The sequence below is a fragment of the Leptodactylus fuscus genome, chromosome 8, assembly GCF_031893055.1.
Source record: "Leptodactylus fuscus isolate aLepFus1 chromosome 8, aLepFus1.hap2, whole genome shotgun sequence".
Taxonomy (NCBI): Eukaryota; Metazoa; Chordata; class Amphibia; order Anura; family Leptodactylidae; genus Leptodactylus; species Leptodactylus fuscus.
Genome location: NC_134272.1, coordinates 22,857,850 through 22,883,624, shown reverse-complemented (window position 1 = coordinate 22,883,624; position 25,775 = coordinate 22,857,850). Strand labels below are relative to the sequence as shown.

General features: G+C 41.1%; 2 protein-coding genes across 2 annotated transcripts; both read left to right on the top strand.

Annotated features, from left to right (window-relative positions):
* Window positions 1–3,107: 3,107 nt before the first annotated feature.
* On the top strand, window positions 3,108–12,334 carry LOC142217206 (uncharacterized). The gene is made up of 3 exons (XM_075285394.1): window positions 3,108–3,140; window positions 8,593–12,267; window positions 12,330–12,334. Exons 2-3 carry the CDS (start codon window positions 8,667–8,669, stop codon window positions 12,332–12,334), a joined length of 3,606 nt encoding a protein of 1,201 aa, XP_075141495.1. The 5' UTR covers window positions 3,108–3,140; window positions 8,593–8,666.
* Window positions 12,115–24,631, top strand: LOC142217731 (interferon-induced very large GTPase 1-like). The gene is made up of 6 exons (XM_075286097.1): window positions 12,115–12,765; window positions 13,372–14,128; window positions 15,826–16,088; window positions 18,282–18,356; window positions 18,618–18,689; window positions 20,022–24,631. The coding sequence occupies exons 1-6, from the start codon at window positions 12,336–12,338 to the stop codon at window positions 24,629–24,631; spliced, it is 6,207 nt and encodes a 2,068-aa protein (XP_075142198.1). The 5' UTR covers window positions 12,115–12,335.
* The last annotated feature ends 1,144 nt before the right edge of the window (window positions 24,632–25,775 follow it).

The following is a 25,775-nucleotide window of genomic DNA, read 5'->3' as shown; positions in this document are numbered from 1 at the left end:
TACTGTTCGTTCATCTCTATTCCTCATACCTTGAAGCCAGGGATGGTGGAAATTAAGTCATCTATGACAGCTTTCTGGCACAGATGGTTGTGAATGCGGCTCGGCTTCGCCATATGGCCTTTTTGTGCACCGAAGATGCACCCCCTTCACTCCTGATATTTTGTGAAAGTCAGCAGAGAGCAAGAGAGGCCGGAGTGGGGTCGTCTCCCCAAAAAACTGGTTGAGGGGATATTGTCACTCCATAAGGAGAGACCACCATATAGGTGTGTGGAGTCTTATTAAGCCATGAGTGCTCCACTGTGCAAAGGAACATGGGAAGAATATGCAAATCTGATCAGTCAGATTTGCATATTCTTCCCATGTTCCAAAAAACTGGTGTGAGTTACATGCAGCTCCTTACCAGGCATATGTCTGATCCGTGTACTCATCACATGACCATGGTCAGAATTTTATCCACTAGGAGTAAGCAGAGTTAATGACAGCAAGCAGAGATCTAGAAAATTGTGAGAGATTGATACAGAAAGTGTATTGGGCAATTGTACAACTTTTTATTATACAAACAAGAACATTTGTCTCTCAATATTGGTCTGACAGTGGACAACTCTTATAGTCTATGGGGAAAAATGCTCGGAAACCACTATTCGACTAAAGGAGAGTCACCAAGTCCACGAGTAGCAGGAGGAGAGTGTTTAGGAGGAGCGCTGTGCAGTTAAAGTGCATAAACCCCATTATAGTCTATGGGGTCCATGCGTTTTAACTGCACAACGCTTGCAGTTGCCCTGATATTCCGTTCGGGGGGTCCTCCTGCGGACTCCTTCCGGACGTGAGGCAAGCGCTAATGTGAACCGGCCCTTACTCATCCTGCAAAACCAGCATTGATTGGCAAATGCTATAAACTGTATAGCATTCGGTAAATCAACGCTGGTTCTGCAGCAAGCTCGTCCTTGCTAGTCGGGAGAGCTGGCAGCTTTCATTTATGCGGGAGCTGACTTTTTCTCATAGGAATGTATTGACCAGCGTTGATTGGCCAGTGTACAGCATTTGGCCAATCAACGCTGGTTCTGCCAGAGGCTCGTCTGTTAGAAGGCAGAGTCTAAGATCGGAGCACAGCAGTCTCCATTGTGTTCCGATCTTAGACTCCGCCTTCTCACAGACGAGCCTCCGGCAGAATGCTGTACACTGTATAGTAGAGATGAGTGAACACTGTTCGGATCAGCCGATCCGAACAGCACGCTCCCATAGAAATGAATGGAAGCACCTGTGACGCCGGACGGCCGCCGGCAAAGTCAGCGTCACAGGTGCTTCCATTCATTTCTATGGGAACGTGCTGTTCGGATCGCCTGATCCGAACAGTGTTCGCTCATCTCTACTGTATAGCATTCGGCCAATCAAAGCTGGTCAATGTATTCCTATGAGAAAAAGTCAGCTCGCGCGTAACCGCAAGCGGCCAGCTCTCCTGACTAGCAAAGACGAGCCTGCTGCAGAACCAGCGTTGATTTGCCGAATGCTATAGTATTAACGCTGGTTCTGAATTAAATCTTTACTGCGAATAGCGATAGTATTCGAACAAGTACGAGTATTTTGAGTACCGTAGTATTCGTTTGAATACCTACTCGATCAAATACTACTCGCTCATCTCTAATAATTACCCTTCACATCAATCAAAAGTGAAATTTCTGATCTTTCTTCTTCATTCTGCATTATCATCGGCTGGTGATATATTTGAAGCCTCAATGCCCTGAGTTCAGAATAAACCAAGGTATGGAGCCAAAGTCCATCTTATACAACCTGTTATAAGGAAATGTCTCTTTAATCTTTATCTACACATAGCTCAGTCCTTACATTTACTTCCAAAGGTGAAACATCCAGGTGGATTTCAATACTGGGGTCAACATTTAGATTCTTACGGGAATAGATTTTTTTCCTTATTGTCCCCTGCATCAGTATGTAAGATACGTATAGACTCAGCAATAAATAAGAGTCACAAGTATACAAGATCTATCGCTTTGCTGATCTGTGATGAGTTCACATCCAGGAACTTTTTTTATAGACTTCATTGTTTTCTGTAGGGGAAGGGTTCTCTAAAAGAGTCTCAAAAAGCAGAGGGAGAACATTTTATAAAATCTCCATTAATAGAACGTGTTTCAGAGCAGAATATCTGCAAATTTAGAAGAGAAAGTTGAACCACAAAGTGAACAGAGAGACACCCCAGAACCATCAGCATAGGGGGACATGACTTTGGGATGGAGGAACCAATAACACCCGCAGACTGGTTCAGCTTTGGGAGTATATGTGTGTATATTCAGCCTTGGGAGTATATAGTGCCTAGCGAGTTACTATTCGGAGTTTGTATGTTCTCCCCGTGTTTGCGTGGATTTCCTCCCATTCTACAAAGACATACTGATAGGGGGAAAAATGTACATTGTGATCCCTATATGGTGCCTTTAAAGGGGACAGTATACTGTCTGAGAGTCAATAAGGGGGACAGGTAATGTGTGAGGGCCAATAAAGGGAATGCTAAACTGTGTGGGGACCATTAAAGGGGGTGAGGGAGCATTATACTGTGTGTGGAGGGGGCTCAGGCAAAAATTTGCTGTAGAGCCCAGTCTTTCCTAGCTAGGCCCCTGGTCCGAGACACTTCGGCCTAGCCCAGGCCTTTGTCAAAGTTGCATTGTCAGCATTAAGTGGAAGATATACAATAGGGAGAAGAGTATATAGCAGTGGCTGGCTGCTAGTTCTAACCCTGGTGCTATATATACACTCCTTCCTATATCATACACTTCGATGTGTTACGCCCCACTCATCTATACTCGCTGATACAATCCCATCACCACCGGGAAACTTATCAATGTCAGGATTTATTAACCAGAATAGCTAATGCAAATGGAGAAAAGGGAACAAAATACCGTACAAAGCAGATAAGACATCAAGAATGTAAGCGATTTCCTATAATACAAGTTAAAGTTGAAAGTGAAAGTTTCTCGGGTACTTTTGGATGCTTTAGCAGGGTGGGGGATATTTGTGTTGTGAATAGCTTTCCTTTTCCAGTCTTGTCCTGGAGGCCGAGCGATAAACATAAGATCCTGTACGAGGATACAGGGTGGGACGGTGGGAGAAAAGTGACTAAACCTGCAAGGAAGGTAAGAAAGTGCTGATCATTTCCTTCTCTGTCTCATTTTCTCTCTTTCCTTCACTCTGTCTTTGTGTTAGGGCCGGACTGGGGCTACAAATCAGCTGGCCCCCAATTCCCTCCAGCCCCACACAATACCACAACAACTCCCTCCCCTACTCCCAACACACATACATAGCAAATGTGCCTTCACTTGGTCATACTTCGCACTTCTTTAACCCATTACTGTCACATTACAAATGCAAAATTTCTCTTTATTGCAGATTTGTGGCTCCAGTAAATATTCCTAGCACATAAATCCTATACATCTTAACCCTTTAGTGATCTAACGTATTTTAGCCTTAAAACAGTAACATTGTATCCCGCTCTACATTCCGGCTTATTTTAACTTGTTTCGATGTAACATTGCGAGAACTGTGTATTTTGTGGATACTTAAGACTTTTTGATTGTTTTTTTTTATTACGTTTTGTTTTTTAAAAGACGAGATAAAAGGATAATGATGGCATCGAAATTTTAAGGTTTATGGCGTTTGCGATGTAGAATAAACAATGTAATAATTTTATGGGTTGTTTCATTTGTGGCGATACCAAAATGTATCTATATTTACTTGTTTTCTGTGAAACCCCTTAGAAGCTGCGGACAGGATTGGCTGCAGCATCTAAGGGGTTAAATAGCAAGTAGGCTCTCTGATTGATCAATGGGAAGGGGTTGATATAATGAAGAAAAGTCCATGGCACCCGCTCCCCTAGGGTCATCTGTAGTGACAAGAAATGAGAATATTAGAGTAATTAGTTTATGTTAATATAATTGGTTTATATTGGAGTAATTTGTATATTACATGCTGTGGATTTATAATCTGCAAAGTAGATTAATTTGTGTGGTTTATGCTACTGAATTTTTACGTGGCCTATGGATTAGATTTGTTTAATGCTCATCCACTTTGCTGCAGATTTCATAAAGTTTTGGCTCATTTGGGGCCACATTTTATTTAACAAAGCATTGCTATTGAATTTTGTACATGGGGGTCATGTATTTCTGCATGAGCAATTTCCCTGCAGATGTATTAACATGTATAAGTATAAGACATGTGCTCAGCAGGAAATCATTTCTTTGCAAAGTACAGTTTGTCATAGAGACATGTCTAGTAGTCAACAATATCTAAAAAGACCCCAGAGTATAATAATTGTTTATGGGTGTCCACAGTGGGACATAATACTGTGTGCAGAGGACACTACGGGGGATAATACTGTGTGCAGGGGACACTATTGGGGATAATACTGTGTGCAGGGGACACTAAGGGACATAATTCTGTGTGCAGGGGCCACTATGGGGTACAATACTGTGTGCAGGGGCCACTATGGGGAATAATACTGTGCGCAGGGGCCACTAAGGGACATAATACAGTGTGCAGGGGCCACTATGGGGGATAATACTGTGTGCAGGGGACACTAAGGGACATAATTCTGTGTGCAGGGGCCACTATGGGGTACAATACTGTGTGCAGGGGCCACTATGGGGAATAATACTGTGTGCAGGGGCCACTAAGGGACATAATACAGTGTGCAGGGGCCACTATGGGGGATAATACTGTGTGCAGGGGCCACTAAGGGACATAATACAGTGTGCAGGGGCCACTATGGGGGATAATACTGTGTGCAGGGGCCACTATGGGGTATAATACTGTGTGCAGGGGTCACTAAGGGACATAACACTGTGTGCAGGGGCCACTAAGGGACATAATACAGTGTGCAGGGGCCACTATGGGGGATAATATTGTGTGCAGGGGCCATTATGGGACATAATACTGTGTGCAGGGGCCCCTATGGGGGATAATACTGTGTGCAGGAGCCACTATGGGGGATAATACTGTGTGCAGGGGCCACTATGGGGGATAATACTGTGTGCAGGGGCCACTATGGGGGATAATACTGTGTGCAGGGGCAACTATGGGGGATAATACTGTGTGCAGGGGCCACTAAGGGACATAATACAGTGTGCAGGGGCCACTAAGGGACATAATACAGTGTGCAGGGGCCACTAAGGGACATAATACTGTGTGCAGGGGCCACTATGGGGCATAATACTGTGTGCAGGGGCCACTATGGGGGATAATACTGTGTGCAGGGGCCACTATGGGGGATAATACTGTGTGCAGGGACCACTAAGGGACATAATACAGTGTGCAGGGGCCACTAAGGGACATAATACTGTGTGCAGGGGCCACTAATGGGCATAATACTGTGTGCAGGGCTTACTAAGGGACATAATAGAGTGCAGAGGAGGGGGTCCGGCGAGGTCTTCGGCGTCGGTGTCGGTTGGGGGGGGCCCCATGTCAAAAGTTCGCCACAGGGCCCCGCCATTCCTAGTTACGCCACTGCTATAGTCTGTATAGTTGCTATGTCAGAGGCTAGTGCCTCAGATAGGAACAGACACCTCCTAGATTGTCTATCCTGTGGTCTAGTTCAGAGGTCCCCAATGATCAAACTGCAGACCAGTACCAAGTCGTGGATCACTTTGTACCAGCCATGTTATTGGGGACCTGTGTAACCTACCCCAGCAGATCACTTACCTGGTTTCTAATGCAGCTTCCGGGACCTGTTCTGGCACACAGGATGGGCGCATCTTTTATTCTGCTGCAAGAACCTTTACTATGGTGCTGCTGGGACCTAGGAGTAGAATTGAAGATGAACATACCCTGTGTGCAATAGCAAGAACGGGTCCTGGGAGCTGTATAAGTAACCTGGTAATTATATTGCAATTGTAATTATAGTAACAGCATGTGGGGGGCTCTATTACACCACTAATATGCTAATATTGCAACATTACCTGTGTGTGTGAGGGGAGACTATCACCTGTGGGGGGCAGTATTAGAAAAACGGTTAGCGTTTTACAGGTCTCCATGTTGGAGTCTTCAGAGGTCAGGTTCTGCCTCTAATATGCTTCTTTTAACTAGGACACTATATTTATTTAATTCAATTTAAAGGGGTTATGTCGACAAGAGTATTTATCCTATGGATAGAGAATAAATAGCTGATCGCTGGGGGTCGACCACTGAAACCCTCACCAATCCTGAATGTAAGCATGTTGACATGGATGGCTCTCCTATTCACTTGAATGGGAATTCCGAAGATAGCCAAGTGCTATACTTTGTAATCTCCCGCGTTCCTATTGAAGTGAATGGAAGTGCGGATTAGTCCTGTCAGGCTGAATGCACAATGTAGAGGGGAGAACACCCCTTTTTCTCAGCATACAAGATAAATATTCTTGTTGGTATGATCCCTTTAAGTAATAGATGTATTTTACATGAATAATCCCACAAAGAACATAGGGGGGAATTTATTAAGACTGGTGATTTTTATACCAATCTTAATGGATTCCCCTACAGGCTCACAACTCACCAGAATTACTTAGGAAGAATATGCAAATCTGACTTCCATGATGTAATTAGAAAGCCATTGCCTCAAGTATGCACACCAATAGGGGGCGCTGACTGAGAATGTGCAAGTCTATCTTCCATGATATAATTAGGAAGACAGAGTCTCAGTCAAGCAAACCTATAGAGGGCGCTCCCTTTAACATCATGCCGACCTTCTCAGAGGCCTTTGTTTGCAATGATGTTGGGATTATACCAGATACAGTCTCTCAGCCAAGGGCAGCTGTTTCGATGTGTTGCATCTCATCAGCTTGGTGCAGAGAGGACTGATCTGGCAGAGGTGAGAGGCTTAGACAGGGTTAGGGGGGTATCGTCACTCCATAGGGAGAGAACCACCATTTAGGTGTGTGGAGTCTTATTAAGCCATGAGCGCTCCACTGTGCAAAGGAACATGGGAAGAATATGCAAATCTGACTTCCATGATGTAATTAGGATTTTAAAGGGAGCGCCCTCTATTGGTTTGCTTGACTGAGACTCTGTCTTCCTAATTACATCAAATAAAGCAACAAATTCTGAGTTTATAATTGAAAGTGAAAGAGAGTGAAGAGAGTTCTCATTTTACATTATTTTTGCCATCTGGCGTTCATGTTGCTATTTCCACATCTAGGTCTCTACACAATGGTGTAGCTATAGAGGTTGCAGCTGTAGCAGTCGCTACTGGGACCTGGAACTCTAGGGGATCATGAAGGTCCCACTGCCATATACAATAAACCAATATTCTAAATGGCACAAGGTAGACAGTGACCCCAATACAGATTTTGTACTGCAGCTCAGAAGCTTCAACTTACGCCCCAATAGTGGTCCTCCGTTCACTGCGGGCCAGCCATTAGAAATTGTTTCCTGTCTTCTTTGCCAGAAAAGGAGTTCTTATACTTCTACTTTCTGATCAATCCACCTCTGGCTTTGGCTCAAAAAACTGCAACAAAATCTGCAACGCAGAGCTTTAGCTGAAAAAATGAAACCGACTTTTAGGCTGAGGCCCCACAATGTGGAAATGTAGCTTCTTTTGCTGTAGATTTAGCTGAATTTTTTGAGCCAAAGCCAAGAATGGCTACAGAAGGAATGGGAAATATATAGGAAGTCCTTATACTTCTACCTTCTGCTCAATCCAATCTTGGCTTTGGCTCAAAAAACCGCAGCAAAATCTGCAACAAAAAAAGCTGACTTTCTGCAACGTGGCGCCTCAACCTAAAGCCGATGTGTAAATGCAGAATTTGGAAATGCCACTACAAAAAAAAAGCTGTTTTACAGTACCTCACCTATGGAAGAAATTCTGGCTAATCCACACATTGCAGAAAAAATCTGCAGTGGAGAAGCTGCGATTTCCCCCCAAAATTTTTGAAAATGAAAACATGTTAATTATACGTACAGAAGCACTGGTGTTTATCGCATAGATATAATAGGGGTCGTAGTCTTTTCTAGTACTCTTTTCTGCAGTGTTTTTTTGCTATAGTTCACCACGTGGGGCCATAGCCTAAAGCAGAAATTAACATAGAGTAGCCTGCAATAGATATAAAGTACAGACAGGCCTGGGAGCCTTCACAAGGCTCCCGCTGTAATCCCAATGGGACGCCGGCCCCGTAGCGTGCTCCAGCAAAATGGTGATGCCCTTGCACTTCCAGTAAAATGGCATCTTGTTCAGCTTCAACCGAAGTGCCAGAAGGGTTAATGCCTGTGATCAGTGTGGGCATCGAATGTAGGCATTAGCGCTGGGTGTCTGTTGTATAAAACAGCAGATACCCAGTGGTTATGGCAGCCACCTGGCTCCTGAGCGGTTGCCATCTTTAAACACCCTACTAGTACAGCGGATTTTGGGAAGGGGTTAAATTCAACCTAAATTAAAAAAAAAAAAAAATTAAAAAATTGTAAAGGTTATTCAAGGTTATCCATAGTCTTTAAACAAACCAAGAAAGCATTTGTAGCATTAATGCAATAATTAAAACTGGTCATTTGGAGTGGCCATTTTATTCTATTTTTGTGCACATAACTCATGTTTTTGTTTGTTTTTTTTACTTTTTTCTTTCACAGATTTCAACATAAAATGACCGAGCAGAAGTTATTGCTACGTGTTTTCAAATTACATTAAGTTATAACCACACATAATGGTGGACAGCAAAGTGAAAGTGGCGGTCAGGGTGCGGCCGATGAATCAGAGAGAAGTTGATCTGGGGTCAGAATGTGCAGTCTACATGGAAGGAAAACAAACAGTCCTGAAATTCACATCCCCTACATATGTAGGGAACTTGCCAGCACAAAAAAACTTTGTCTTTGATCACTGTTTCTGGTCTGTAGATGATAAAGGTCCAGCTACGTATACAAGCCAGGAGGATGTTTTTAAGGCAATCGGAGAAGACATCCTTGACAGCATCTTTGCAGGTTTCAACTCTTGCATTTTTGCTTATGGTCAAACAGGATCAGGAAAAACATTTTCTATGATGGGGACAGATGATGAGCCTGGTCTGGTGCCAAGATTATGTTCCTCCTTATTCCAAAGGCACATAAATCACTTGAAAAGTCTCCAAGTTGAAGCCTCATACTTAGAGATATACAATGAAGAAGTGAGTGATCTTTTAAATCCCAAAAGTAACTTTAAGGCACTTAGAGTTCGAGAACACAAAACTTTTGGCCCTTATGTAGAAGATTTGACTCATCATGTTGTCACTAATACCGAAGACATAAAATCACTGATACTTGAAGGAAACAAATGCCGGAAGATTGCCAATACAAAAATGAATAAACACAGCAGCCGATCACATGCAATATTCACTCTCACAGTCACGCAGACTCTTCAGATTGAGAATGGTGCAATGAAAGAACTTCTCAGCAAGGTTAGCCTGGTGGACTTGGCAGGAAGTGAAAGGACTTCCATCTCTGGAGCTACGGGTGATCGATTTAAAGAAAGCTGTAACATCAATAAGTCACTTACCTCTCTTGGTCTGGTTATAAATTCATTGGCTGAATTATCCGAGGGTAAAAGGAAGAGTACTCACGTGAATTACAGAGATTCAAAGCTCACCTTGCTGTTAAAAAACAACCTCGGAGGAAATTGCAAGACTGTAATGTTGGCCACGATAAGCCCAGCCTCAGTTAACTATCAGGAGACTCTTTCCACTTTGAAATATGCCGACAGTGCCAAGCGTATAGTCAACAAAACAACGGTGAACGAAGACATCAAATCTAAGGCTATAAATGAGCTGAAGGAAGAAGTAAAAAGACTAAGAGAGCAACTTCAACAAGCTGAAGTCAACTACAAACAGGAACTGGAGGAACAATTACTTATATCAGAAAAGCTTCTGAAGGATCTAAAAGTCTCCTGGGAAGAAAAGTTAAAGAAGACGGAAATGTCTGCCTTGGAACGGCACGAACAGCTCCAAAGATTTGGAATCACTGTAGAACGTACTGGAATTAGAGTTGATAAAGATAAATGTTATCTCATCAACTTATCTACTCACAGTGATCAGAGCGAATTCTTTCTGTATTATTTAGGAGGAAAAACAAAAATTGGTGCTGGTGAGTCTCAAGACATTCAAGTCAACGGACCTGGAATAGAGCTGGAGCATTGTGTGATTGAGATAGAAGATGGGAACGTTTTTCTCACCCCCAACAAAAATGCTGAAACCTTTGTCAATAGTTTAAGAGTCCAAACGGTCAATATGTTAAGTAATGAAGATAGAATACAGCTTGGGGCTACAGTTTCCTTCATACTACGTAAGCCAAACTCTAAATCCAACAACGCTACGGAAAGTGACATGGCCATTAATGTCCTTTCCAATGAACCCGAAGAACAAAATCTACCAGGAAACGAATCTATCCATGAAGAAAGTGACATGAGTGTTGGTCCAGACATCAGCGATTGGTCTTATGGAGATAAAACAAATAGCTCTGAGCCACTGTGTATGTTTTCTAATGACTCCAAAATAATAGGTTCTTCCAGTGAACAGGACAATATTTCTCAGAATAGATCTACTGTATCTCCAGAAATCAGTCACGATAGACATTTAGAAGATCAGGATTCCTTCGACAGAGAAAATACAACCATAGAAATAAAAGTATGTCCAAATGAAAATCAAAATGATGACAGAAATCATGAGATAAAAAAATCTGTTACAGACGGTGCTGTTGATAATGATGGTAATGGAATGGAAATTTTCAGCAATCTGAGATTTCAGACTAAATTGGAAAATTTAAGTTGTGAAAACCGGATGTCAAAAGAAGACAATGATGAAACGGATATTTCCATCAGCTCTACATCTCTGACTAAGATGGAGCAAAATATATCATTTGACAACTTGATATCTAAAGAGGATGAAAAGATTGCGATGTCCATCGATCTGACATCTGAGGTTGAAATAGAACAGTATTTCAGTAGTGAACAGCAAATATCTAAAGATGATGAAGATGATGATGAAATGTCCATCAACTCAACATCTCAAACTGAAATGGAGCAGAGTTTAAAGAGCCATAAAGAGGTTCCTAAAGGTGAGGATACCACAGATGTTACCATCACCGAAACATCTCACAATGACATGGAACAAGTATTAGGCTATGAAAGCCAGATATGTAAAGATAACAATAAAATGGGCGGCTCCAAACAAGAATCACAGACTGAAAATGAACAAAATTTCAGGAGTCAAAGTCAGATATCTAAAGAAGATGATGGTATTTCCATCAACACATCTCAGGCTGATACAGAAACAGATTTAAGCAGCGAAAAACAGATTTCTAAAGATGTTAATGACGGAACAAAGATCAACTCAATATCTCAGGCCAAATTGGTACAAGATTTAAGTAGCAAAAAGCAGATATCCAAAAACGATGATGATAAAAATTGTATCTCCATCACCTCAACATCTCAGGATGGCATGGAACAAGATTTAAGTGGTGAAAGCCAGATATCCAAAGAAGATGACGATAAAATTGATATCTCCATCAATCTGTCAGATCTGGCTAAAATGGGACACAATTTAAGTAGCACCAATGAGATATGTAATGAAGATGAAGAAAAATCTGATCTCTTCAACACCTTGACTGAAAGAGAAACAAATTTAAGTAACAAAAATCAGAATTTTGATCACAGAACTGAATTCTCCTTAATATCTCAGGCTGAGAAATCCAAAGATGATGATGAAGAATCTGATATTACCATCACCTCAACATCTCAGGCTGAAATGGAACAAAATAATAGTGGTAAAAGCCAGATATCCAGAGATGATGACAAATCTGATATCTCCATCACCTCAACCTCTCAAGCTGAAATGGAACAAAATACAGGAAACCAGATATCTAAAGACAATGATAAAATTGATATTTCCATCATCCCAACAACTCAGACTGAAACAGTACAAAATATATGCAAGGAGCGAGAGATATCCAAAGATGATAATACAGGTGACATTTCTATAACTCCAACATCTAAAACTGATATGGAAGAAAATGTAAGCAGTAAACACCAGATATCTAAAGATGATGATGCAACTGATGTCTCCATCACCTCAACATCTCAGGCTGAAATGGAGCAAAGCAATAGTATTAAAAGCCAGATATCGAGAGATGATGACCACAAATCTAATATCTTCATCACCTCAACATCTCAAGCTAAAGTGGAACAAAATACGAGAAACCAGATATCTAAAGAAGAGCATGACAAAACTGATGTCTCCAACACCTCAGTATCTCATGCTGAAAAGGAACACAATAATAGTAGTAAAAGCCAGATATCCAAAAATGATGATAAATCTGATATCTCCATCGTCTCAACCTCTCAGGCTGAAATGGAACAAAATACGCAAAACCAGATATCTCAAGAAGAGCACAGTATGACTGATGTCTCCTTCACCTCAATATCTCAGGCTGAAAAGGACCAAAATAATATTGGTAAAAGCCAGATATCCAAAAATGATGACAACAAATCTGATATCTCCATCGCCTCAACATCTCAAGTTGAAACAGAACAACAATTAAGAAGCCAAAACCTGATATCTAAAGACAATGATAAAATTGATATTTCTATCATCCCAACAACTCAGACTGAAACAGTACATGATATATGTAAGGAGAGAGAGTCATCCAAAAATGATAATACAAATAAAATTTCTATAACTCCAATATCTGAAACTGAAATGGAAGAAAATGTAAGTAATAAACACCAGATATCTAAAGATGATGATAAAACTGATCTCTCCATCACCTCAACATCTCAGGGTGAAATGGAAGATAATATAAGAAGCACAAAACAGATATCTAAAGAGGATGATGTAAGTGGTGACTCTATAATCTTAACATCTGAGGATGAAACGAAACATCATTTAGAGGGACAAAATCAGCAATCTAAAGCCAATGAAGATAAAACTGATATCACCTTCTCAACATCTCAAGGTGAAATGGAACAAAATACAGGAAACCAGATATCTAAAGAAGAACATGACAAAACTGAAGTCTCCATCACTTCAACATCTCAGGGTGAAATGAAGCAAAATAATAGTAAAAACCAGATATCCAAAGATGATGATGACAAATCTGATATCTTCACCGCCTCAACATCTCAAGCTGAAATGGAAGAAAAACTAAGAAGCCAAAACCAGAAATCTAAAGACAATGATAAAGTTGATATTTCCATCATCCCAATGTCTCAGACTGAAATGGAACAAAATACAAGAAACCAGATATCTAAAGAAGAGCATGACAAAATTGAGGTCTCCATCACCTCAATATCTCAGGCTGAAATAGAACCAAATAATAGTGGTGAAACCCAGATATCCAAAGATGATGACAACAAATCTGATATCTCCATCGCCTCAACATTTCAAGTTGAAATGGAACAAAATACAGGAAATCAGATATCTAAAGAAGCGCATAGTGTAACTGATGTCTCCATCACCTCAACATCTCAGGGTGAAATGGAAGATAATATAAGTAACACAAAACAGATATCTAAAGAGGATGATGTAAGTGGTGACTCTATAACCTTAACATCTGAGGATGAAACGAAACATCATTTAGAGGGACAAAATCAGCAATCTAAAGCCAATGAAGATAAAAGTGATATCACCATCTTCTCAACATCTCAGGCTGAAGTGGAACAAAACAAAGGACACCAGATATCTAAAGAAGAGCATGATCTAACTGATATCCCCATGACCTCAATATCTCAGGCTGAAATAAAACAAAATACCGGAAGCCAAATAACTAAAGGGGATGACAAAAATGATATTTCCATCACCTCAATATCTCTGGTAGAAAACAAACAAGTAGAACAAAATATCAGAAACCAGATATCTAAAAGTGATGATAAAACTGATATCTTCTGCCCAGCAGTTCAGGCTGAAATAGAGGAAAATACAGGTGGTGAAAACCAGATATTTAAAGGTGATGATGAATTTGATATTTCTATGAATCCAATATCTAAGAGTGAGATGGAACAAAATATAAGAAGCAAAAGTGAGATGTCTAGTGAAGAGGATAGAAAGGACACTCCAACATCTCCATCAGAACGTTTTATTGAAGACAAAACCACCAGGTCTGAAAGTAGCCCAGAAATATATGGCACAAGTGAAAGACACACCAGGTAAGCACTGACTCTCTCCTGCTATCTTTTTATTCCACTTCTACATTTCCCATTTTAATCCTATATATTAGTTCCGTCTTTCTTTATTTTGTGAATATTACATTCCATTATGTATACAAGTGATCTCCTCACTCAAGGCTCACCGAAAGGCAAATTTAGGGCCCCTTCACACGACGTAAGCGCTCGGCTCATTCCGAGCCGTACAAGCAAGCGCTTTTAAACACTTCCCATTCACTTCAATGGGAGCGCGCATAAAGCCGGCTTTACGCGCGCTCCCATTGAAGTGAATGGGAAGTGTTTAGAAGCGTTCGCGTGTATGGCTCGGAATGAGCCGAGCGCTTACGCCGTGTGAAGGGGTCCATATGAAAACCATCTTAGGCCGGAGAATACATACCATAATCTCCTTGTGTTGGCCAGCAGGAATTCACAAGAAATTAACCCAAGCGAAAAACTCATTGCTCATTCCAAGATGAGTTAAAAATAAAATAAACGTAATGTTCCGGCACTCGTTAACTTGCTTAAACACTACAAATATGTATTTCATCTTTATACACGTGACATGTAATGAAACGTTTCGGTCCCACAATAGGACCTTCATCAGTCATCGAATGAGGAGTGCAGAGTCAAGCATGCCCAAGAGGTATTGAGTAAAGGAGAATCCATAGTCCATAGAGTTAAAAATGAAAACTTGATTTTACTTCACCCACAGTTTGTGTTATGAATTATAGCTTGTCGCAGTTTCCAACCATGGCTATGTGGACTATAAGCTGCCCACCACCGACTCCAACTCCTCTATTTTTTCAAGACTCAATTCCCACTACTGCTCTGACTTCAACTCATAATGGCTGACAGCCAGGGTCAGACAGAAGCAGTAAAGAAGTAGTGACTGAATTCCTATGAAAGTAAATTTGTAACAAATAGAGATGAGTGAACAGTAAAATGTCCGAGGTTCAATATTCGTTTTGAGTAGCCCCTCAATATTCGACTACTCGAATCGAATATCGAACCCTATTATAGTCTATGGGGGGAAAATGCTCGTTTCAGGGGTAGGCAACGTTCGATCAAATTACACTTACCAAGTCCAGGAGTGAGGGTCGGGCTGGATCCTCCGAGAAGTCTTCTCCGTGCAGCGTCCCCGCGGCATCTTCCAGGTCTGAATTCACTCTGCCAGGCATCGGGCCTGGGCAGAGCCGACTGCGCATGCCCGCACTACAAGCGGGCATGCGCAGTCGGCTCTGCCCAGGCCCAATGCCTGGCAGAGTGAATTCAGAGCCGGAAGATGCCGCGGGGAAGCTGCACGGAGAAGACTTCTAAAGGTAGGAGAAGAACCAGCGTTGATTGGCCAACTGTATAGCATTCGGCCAATCAATGCTGGTTCTGCATCGAACTTTTACATTCGAATAGCAAGTGGTACTCGATCGAGTACGAGTATTTCAAATACCGTAATATTCGATCGAATACCTACTCAATTGAATACTACTCGCTCATCTCTAGTAACAAATTGTATCTATAATTAATTAGACAATATCAATAATTTTATAATATTTAAAATTTTTACGGAAACCGTAACTTTTTTCCAACTCTGACTCTACCTAGAGCTAGACTCAACCTTGACTCTGCCGTCCTGATTCCAACTAAGATAAGATAGTGAATGATGTGACAATATTTCTAAGCAAGCTTTTCTATTTCATCTTAAGAGCTACAATGGCGTCAGACTCTTCAGACCAGGCTGTGAATTATATTCGAAGATCAAGAAAAGAGATTATGGCCGCTCTGCAGGAGAACTTTGATGACTTTCTGGATGAATGTGACTCAATGGACATTATCACGAAGGAAGAATATCGTAAGGTTGAAAATACAAGTAGCGTGAAACAAAAAGCACGCACCTTAGTGAACATAATTCTTGAGAAAGATGAGGCGACCTGTAGAGAATTCCTCCAGTGCTTGCAGCTAAACCAAGGTAAGAGAAGGAATTCCACCTTATGGATTTATTGATCAACCCCTTCCCACTGCAGCCGTTTTTTATTTTTACCTTCTTTTCTATCTTCCAAAACCCATCATTTTTTATTTCTTTTTCATTCATAAAAAGTGAATGAGGACTTGTTTTTTGCAGGAAAAATTGGACTTTAAAACAGCTTCATTTTATTTTCTGTACAATGTATTGGGAAACTGGAAAAAAAAATGCATAAAGAGTGAGAATAGGTTAAAAAAAATAGCAGTTTCTCCATTGAATTCAGTGAAAAAATTCTGGACAACCCCTTTAAGTAAATTGGTATTTTCTTCATATTTTTCCTGTTGCTGCTTTTTAGATATATTCATGATAAGTATAACACTGGCACTCTGTGCTCACTTGTTACTACTACCACTAGCTGTCTGACAACCTCTGTATGTGTGTGTTCCCATCTCTTTAAAAATTAGTGCTCTCACCTGCAAACTTCCTCTTGCCAATCCCTGTCTGTATGCTCATATTTATGTCTGTTTTAGTCTCACTTGGGCTGACAATGTGTTATTCCTGCTTTTGATTTATTACATGCTTTTGTTTTGTCTGTGGCTAGAGTTTCTTTCTGTCATATCTGGTTTATGTCCTAGTCTGCTTCTGCTATATGTTTCATGTTGGACTATGGCCTCTGCTATCTGTCACTTGTTGGCCTATGGCTTCAGCTACCTGATACCCATTTGCCTATGGCTTCTATTACCTCTGCTATCTGTGTAATGTCCTGTCCTAAATGTATGTTTTAGGCAAAGCTTTTGTGATGCCAGCTTTATCCTATATTTAGCTACTGTTTACACATTGCACTTTTATCTGTTTCTGTACGGCATTGCATCATAGTCCTGACCTGCCTAGTCAGGTGCTACCAAACCAGGACCACCTCAGGAGGTAGTGGCATGGAGGACTCTCAGCTCCAAAATCCAGATACCTGTATAGGAGCTAATAGATGAAAATCTGGGAGATTGCTAGGACAACACCCTGGGGCCCCTTCACACGGCGTAAGCGCTGGGCTCATTCTGAGCCGTACACGCGAGCGCATCTAAACACTTCCCATTCACTTCAATGGGAGCGCTCGTAAAGCCGGCTTTACGCGCGCTCCCATTGAAGTGAATGGGAAGTGTTTAGAAGTGCTCGCGTGTACGGCTTGGAATGAGCCGAGCGCTTACACCGTGTGAAGGAGCCCTTAGAGGTGGCTAAGCAATACCGGTTTGGTAGTACAATGGGTCAACGATCAGCTGCCTGTTACAATATGTTATAGAATCCAATGTTTCTTGTTTATTTTATTTTTATTTATTTTTTTTATTTTATGGTAGAGTTGGAAGGGACCTCAAGGGCCATCGGGTCCAACCCCCTGCGAGTGCAGGTTTTCCTAAATCATCCCAGCTATATGTTTATCCAGATTCCGCTTGAAGATTTCCATTGATGGAGCGCCCACCACCTCCCGTGGCAGCCTATTCCACTCTCTCACTCCCCTCACTGTCAGAAAGTTTTTCCTAATGTCTAATCTGTATCTCTTTCCCTTTAGTTTCATCCCATTGCTTCTTGTACTTCCTTGTGCTAATGAGAATAGGGTAGATCCCTCTGCACTGTGACTACCTTTCAGATATTTGTAGACTGCTATTAAATCTCCCCTCAGCCTTCTCTTCTGCAAACTAAACAATCCCAGTTCTTTTAGCCGCTCCTCATAGGACATGGTTTGCAGACCTTCCACCATTTTGGTTGCTCTTCTCTGGACTTGCTCCAATATATCGATGTCTTTCTTGAATTGAGGCGCCCAGAACTGTACACAGTATTCCAGGTGTGGTCTGACCAGGGAAGAGTACAGCGGAATAATGACCTCTCTTGATCTAGATTCAATGCTTGTATTAATACATCCCAGAATTTTATTCGCCTTTTTTGCAGCAGCACCGCACTGTTGGCTCATGTTGAATTTGTGATCTACTATTATGCCCAAGTCCTTTTCCCCTATGCTATCACTTAGTTCTATTCCTCCCATACTATCTATGTTTTTTACATTTCTGTTACCCAGATGTAGAACTTTGCATTTGTCCCTGTTAAATACCATTTTGTTGGCCTCAGCCCATTGTTCCAGTGTGTCTAAGTCCTTTTGAATACACTCTCTCTCCTCTCTAGTGTTGGCTATTCCTCCTATCTTCGTATCAGATGAGAACAAGTTTCCTGTGCAAGAGACAAAGAAAAGTCACATTGAGGAACCAAAGGAAGTAAATACTGACAAAGGTAACTAATACAGTGAAATCACTCCAAATACCACCTCTTTAAGCAGACCACCCCCTTACCCCAACCACATTTTCTATGATAGATTTCCAGTTTTCCATACTAGCCATCTTCTTTACCTATTCCATACATACTCTATGTCCAATACACTTTATTGCTAAAACTAATTTTATACTATAGGTGTAAAGTATGTCTGACTATTCTAACTGGACCCCTACAGAATAATGTACTAATATGTTAATAATAAACATTCATCTTTTGCAGATTTCTCTGCTTCTACTTATGAGGATAACCAATTACCCAAAACAATCTTAAAGATAGAACCCAAGAAAATAGGTGGGTATGCCTCATATGTATTGGATTTATCTACATGTAAAACTTCTAGTTTGGAAATCTCCTAGCTGAAGCCATGCATTACAGTGACTCAACCTGAGTGTTAAGCAAGAGATAGATAATAACTAGAGATGAGCAAGTAGTATTCGATCGAGTAGGTATTCGATCGAATACTACGGTATTCGAAATACTCGTACTCAATCGAGTACCACTTGCTATTCGAATGTAAAAATTCGATGCAGAACCAGCATTGATTGGAGGAATGCTATACAGTCGGCCACTCAACGCTGGTTCTTCTCCTACTTTTAGAAGTCTTCTCCGTGCAGCTTCCCTGCGGTGTCTTCCGGCTCTGAATTCACTCTGCCAGGCATCGGGCCTGGGCAGAGCCGACTGCGCATGCCCTCTTGTAGTGCGGACATGCGCAGTCGGCTCTGCCCAGGCCTGATGCCTGGAAGAGTGAATTCAGAGCCGGAAGATGCCGCGGGGACGCTGCATGGAGAAGACTTCTCGGAGGAACCAGCCCGACCCTAACTCGTGGACTTGGTAAGTATAATTTGATCGAACGTTGCCTACCCCTGAAACGAGCATTTTCCCCCCATAGACTATAATAAGGTTCGATATTCGATTCGAGTAGTCGAATATTGAGGGGCTACTCGAAACGAATATCGAATCTCGAACATTTTAATGTTCGCTCATCTCTAATAATAACTCACAGTTCACAGGTTCAAAGTTACTTAAAAAACTTATTTAGGCAGGGAAAACATAAACCAAGGCCACACACATGGAAGGGGCCACTCTTTGGACGTTTTCTCTAGCCCCAACTGTTCCTAAGCAATCAGTGTAGTTTTAGGATCTAATGGTAATCATGTTCTTCACTGTCAGGTGGGCAATCCTAGACTATATGTTCCAGATCAGCACCTCCCACATTACAGAGCCTAATTAGCATATTGGGTGCTGAAGCAAACAGCATTGATTACTCAGGAATGGTGGGGCTAGAGAAAAAATTCTACTCACTCCTGTGCTGGATTCAGTAGAGCATGCATCTGGAGTTCATGGAAGTGCTGAAAGGTAAGGTTAGATTTGCCACTCATACTAGATAAGTTGAGACCAGAGAACCCAGAAATTCCAAATTCTGCAGTTTTAATTCAAGTCTGAAATATCAGAAACTCCACTTGTCCACCACTTTTTTTCCTTTCCTTTTGGTGACCTCGGAGATTGGTCCTGCACCAGTCACAATATAGAAGCACAGTCCTTTCAGTCTCTGATATTGATAGTTTTTACATGCATTGTAAAAGTGAATATAACCCGCTTCTATTATTTATGATTATTTTGCAGACAAGAGAACTTGCTTCCAGGATCTTCTCATGAAGATGAACTTTCAGAGTTTCCAGAAGTCCAAGCTGACATTACATGATGTTCTTGACATTGGAGTGGAATGTGTGAGACCTGGCTTTTCTCATACGGAAAATGTATCCTGGTATTATATAAGAAAACTGATGTCTTTGCATAAGGAGTCCAGAAATATCAGTACAATAGGGAGCAGTGTAGAAATGAACAAGAATAGCAACTTTCTCCTGGACTGTGACACATCAGGCAGTATCCATCCATTAGACTTACAGTGCACCATCTTGCATTGCTCAGATCATTTCCTCCAACAGGAGATGATATCAAAAATGGCCATGTGTCAGTTTTCTGTCCCTCTGTTGCTTCCAGCCAGTGATGGCCCTGACTGCACCTTGATGCTGTGGGCAATGAGGGGAATCGTGAAGAAATGGAGACCTCAATCCCTATCAGAGAGCAGAGGGTTCCAGGAGGAACACTTAGTGAAAATTCCCATGCCAACCTTTTCTTTTGTGCGATTGGGAAAATGCAGACTTTCTAAATCTAACATTCTAAACAAAATCATGACGACAACTCAACATTATCAAGACATCTTTGTTCACAGAGACATGGACGGTGGAAATGTGGAAAGAACCATATCAATGGGACTGGTAGAGATGTCTTGGTATTTTCCTGCCGGTAAAGGCATCTTTGCTGAGCCTGTTGCTTTTACAAACCTTCGCGGGGAATTGGAAAACAATGTTAAGACATTTGGCTTTCTAGCAGAGATATCTTCAGTTGTTGTGATCTTTGCTGAAGCTCTTAGTAAGACTCAATGGGAATTATTACTGAAATATAGAAACTCGAAGACCACCTTTCTCTTCATTATTGTGCCTGAAGAGCAAAAGAGCAAAGAAGAAATTGAGGAGATGCTTGACTTAGTGGTGTCCATGACTGGAACAAAGGACAATGTCTTATTGATCACAAAAAGTACAAATGAAGCCACAACTGTTAAGAAGATTCACTCAGCTCTGATAAAGTTGGAGAAAGAAAATTGTAATTTCCTAAGTATTGAGGACATGGCCGAGACCGCAACAAAGCAAGGGATCCATGTGGATGAAAGAGAGAAAGAATGCCAGGCTGCAGAACAAAAAGCCAAAGCGATAACTGAAGAGATTAGCGATGTTGTCAACTACAAAGAGAAAACGATGAAACTGCAGGCCCAACTTCTAAGAGACTTAGCAAAACTGGAGAAAGAACTCTGTCAGATGAAACAACAACACAATAAAAATGGGGAAAAGTACAAATCTGAGCTGAGAAGAAAATGTGATGAGATAAGGAAGAAACAATGGGAATGTGACATGCCGAAAGGAATCGCTCAATTTATGGGAGGGATTGGAACCAAAAATCGATCCGAAAAGTTTTATTTTTTAAGTTGGTTAAAATATTATTTGGACTTAGCAGCAAGGAAAACTCTAACATCTTTACAGGAGATCTATAAAGAGAAATATTCTCAGGCCAGAAACTCCAAAGAGTTGACAGAAATCGATCAGAAGATATCAGACAGTTCGCTAGGAATTGAGCATTTTATGAGAGAGTTGTCTCAGGTTTATGAGGTTTGGAATTTCATAGGGAAACACCAGATGGAATGTCAGTATCTCTCCGAAGCAGCAGCTGATCTTCTGCTCGATGGCTACCCACTGGAACTGATTGATGGTGATGCATCTAGGATCCCGGTGCAATGGATAACAGATGTTCTTAATAAAGTGAACACTAAGACAGGTGACAGATGCAGAATAAGGGTAATAACGGTGCTTGGAGTACAGAGCACAGGGAAGTCCACACTTCTGAACACCATGTTTGGTCTACAGTACCCTGTGGCCAGTGGACGATGCACACGAGGAGCCTTTATGACACTTATCAAAGTGAAGGAGAACATCCAAGAGGAGCTTGGTTGTGAATATCTCTTGGTGATTGACACTGAAGGGCTGAAAGCTCCCGAGCTGGATTCTCTGGAGGGCAGTTATGAACATGACAATGAGTTGGCCACATTAGTGGTTGGATTAAGTGACATCACTGTAATTAATATGGCCATGGAAAATATAACAGAAATGAAAGATATTTTACAGATAGTGATCCATTCATTTCTCAGAATGAAAGAAATTGGGAAGAAGCCCAATTGCCAGTTTGTTCATCAAAATGTGAGTGATGTGTCAGCTCATGAAAAAAATATGAGAGACCGGAATAAGCTGCAGGAACAACTAAATGAAATGACCAGAACTGTGGCAACCATGGAGAAGAAGCCTCAATACAAGGTATTTTCTGATGTTATGGAATATGATTCCGAACAGCACCACTGGTACATCCCAAGTCTATGGCAAGGTGTCCCACCAATGGCCCCGGTCAGTGCTGGATACAGTGAACACATTACTGAACTGAAGCTAAATTTACTAAAAATGATTAAACAAAGCCAAACTGGAGCACAGACTATTCCTCAATTTGTTAAGTGGACGGAAGACTTATGGAACGCAGTCAAACACAAGAACTTTATCTTCAGTTTCAGAAATAGCTTAGTAGCCAGCGCCTACAACAAACTGTCCATGAAATATTCTGAATTAGAGTGGAAATTCAACAAATTGATTCATGAATGGTTGACTAATACTGAAACCGTTATCAAAAACCAATCCGAAGATACTTTGGAAGACAAGGGTAAAGAATGTTGCATTAAGTTAGAAAACATCATTTCGGTCGAGCAGAATAAGATGATAACCTGGGTGGAAGATTATTTCCAACAAAATAAAGATTGTATTAATTTAATAAGATACAAAGAAGACTTTATAAACAGCGCAAAGATGCTTGGAAAAAACCTTAGGATGTCCTCATACGATAAATACCTCAATGCAATGCAAATCCAAAAACAGCAACACAAAATAAAAAAAGTGCGCATGCAGTATATTAAGGGGATTGAACACAAAGTGTCCAGCCTTATGGAAGATTGCAGAAGGAAACAACATCAGCTCGACAATGCAAAGTTGAAAACAGAGTTTGAGGTTATGTGGCAAGATACAGTCAAAGAGTTAGGGGTAAAGCCGCTCGTAAAACATGATATTGAGAAAGACATGTTGCTAGAGCTCACCAAGACCATGAGAGACAAGGGATCAGCAGTCAATGAAAAACTCAACCAAATACAACACTTCCCAAAACCTGAGAAAAAACATACTGGCGGGAAAATAAATGCCATGTATAAATTTATTAAAAACTCCTATAAATCGTGGAAAGGAAATCTGAAACATGAGGACATTGTCCAATCTGTTCTAGAGAAATGTTGTAGATATTCCGAAGAACAGGTCAAGAAAGGTGGCGACTATGATGACACCTACTGTAAACAGCTACTGAACATGATCGATGACAATCTTACAAAGGAAGGGAATATCCCGGCTGAACAGGAGCTAGACGTAAAATTAAAAGTACTAGGACATGTCGTTGCTGATTTCCAGGAGATGCATAATAATTTCATAAAAAAGAATGACCCTCATTCACAGCTGGACACATTGAAATCGGAATACTTTAACTCATTTATGGCTGTATTCCAAGAGAAGAATGAAAGCCAGAATCTCGCCAAACGCATCTGTGACACGTGTCTAAAACCAGCCATCGTTGATCACATCATTCGAAATCTAGGCATTGAACTTGTCGATGACATCATGAAATCCGAAGGATCATCAACATACACCTCTCGTACGTTTTTCCAGTACACGGTTCTCCTAGATCTTCTGGAAGAAAACAAATTCAAAAAATATGTTAAGTATTCCAGAAACTATGAAAAGTTTGTGAAAAACTGGATATTGAAATATGTGAAAGGGAAATACCAAAACTTCCTCGGAATGGAAGTCAAGATCCTTTCAGGTATCACAGAGAAGATTGGAGATGTGCTCAACAATCCGGAAATGGAGGCTCATAATCTGGAAAATTTTCTTGACCATTTCCAGAATAATTTAAGCAGTGATCTTGTATTCCCGAAGGAAAAAATGAAAGCGATTATTTTCAAAAATACGGCAAACACAAAGGAATTTATTAAAAACCTGAAGAACTTCTTGTCAGACACTAAAGAAGATATCCTATCAGAATTAGAAGCAATGGGTAAAGATGATATACTTTCCAGAGTATCAGTGAAACCTCAAGATGAACTCTTTAAGAAGGTTTTTGGATGCGGTAAGCAGTGTCCATTCTGCAAGGTTCCTTGTGAAGCCGGAGGTGAAGACCACAAAGAACATTTTGCTTCTGTCCATCGACCTAAAGGATTGGGAACGTACAGATGTTTAAAAACATTAATTCTTTGTCACGATATTTGTACCACTTCAGTCTGTGAAAACGGAACATTTATGAATACCGATACCAATGAAAAACATCATCCTTTTAAAAAATATAAAGATTACTATCCCGACTGGAGAATTCAGCCTGACCCCAGCATCGAAGCCGCCGATTATTGGAAATTTGTTCTTAAAGAGTTCAATGACCAATTTGCAAGCGAATATAATGCAAAACCAGCTGACTACCCGAAGGAATGGAACAATCTGACCACGGACATGGCCAAAGAAAGTCTCAAGAAAACCTTTAATATGTAGTAAGATAGAAGTTGTGATGATGAGCACTGAATCCACTTCTCTGAAGGCCACTTTTTGCCCTTGGTTAATATGTTAAGACTTAGAACATGTGTTGGTGATATATAAGCTGTGACAGGTCAAAAGGTACTTCACACCAGCCAGGGGCATAACTCTGAAAAACCAGGACCCATAGCAAGCTCTTTAAACACCAACATGGCATAGCGCCCCCTATGCTTGTCACAGTAAAATACTCCCTTTTCTGGCCCCTATATGGTATAATGCCCCATTTGCACACATTATAATGTCCCACAGTGGTCCCTTCACCAAGCATAATCCCCTCGACAGCCCCTCCACACAGTAAAATGTCCCATAGTGGCCTTCATACAGTATAATGCCCCACTATGGATTTTGCAGGACACAAAACTTTTGTGGTTCACTACCCACAAACTATTATTACACTGTGGGGTCTTGTCAGGCCCCAGAGTATAAGGAGTCGAGGCCCAGGGTTGGTGAACAAACATAACAAACTGTGATACTCACCGGACGGTCGTGATGCCAGTACGATTCACATGACCACGGAGCTCTTAGCAGTCTGTGTTGTTATTGCAGAGGCCAGAAAACTGGTGCTGAGCCTAGGAGAGGTGAGTAACACTGTTTTGTTGAATCACCTCCCCTAGGCCTCTGCTCATTATATTCTGCGGTCTGAAGAAACTCCAGAGTAATAGCAGTTTTGTTTCGTACAGGAGTGGCTCTGCCATTAATACCAGCTGATTTTTACAAAATAATATTTCAGAGCCGAAGAGATTTATATTTTTACTGATATCTATGGCTATAAGTTAAGAAATGAAATGACACGACTTAACCCTGTACCAGTTAGGTTATGGTCACATCGGCATTGTGTGTCCGTCCAGTACAGATCCATCACAAATTTATCATACAATGTGTTGCAAGTCAGACACTCGATGGAGTCCATTATAGTCAATGGGGCCCCTCGGGCTCCGTTTGTGTCCATCATTTTTGGGATGTGATGCTGTAATTTTTTTCATTCTTCTGGTCCTCTGAAGGTCCTGAAGACTGTAAATCAAAGTGCAGATGTGGAGCTGACATTATACTCTTCCTCATACACTACATAGGATATTATCAAATGGTAAAAATAGTTTTATAT

Bases quoted from the DNA above. Each gene is read 5' to 3' on its own strand.
- LOC142217731 (XM_075286097.1), top strand. From the start codon at position 12,336: ATGGAACAAAATACGCAAAACCAGATATCTCAAGAAGAGCACAGTATG. The intron at 14,129-15,825 runs GTAAGCACTGAC...TTTCATCTTAAG, and splicing joins ACAAGTGAAAGACACACCAG to AGCTACAATGGCGTCAGACT. The intron at 18,690-20,021 runs GTGGGTATGCCT...ATTATTTTGCAG, and splicing joins GATAGAACCCAAGAAAATAG to ACAAGAGAACTTGCTTCCAG.
- LOC142217206 (XM_075285394.1), top strand. From the start codon at position 8,667: ATGGTGGACAGCAAAGTGAAAGTGGCGGTCAGGGTGCGGCCGATGAAT.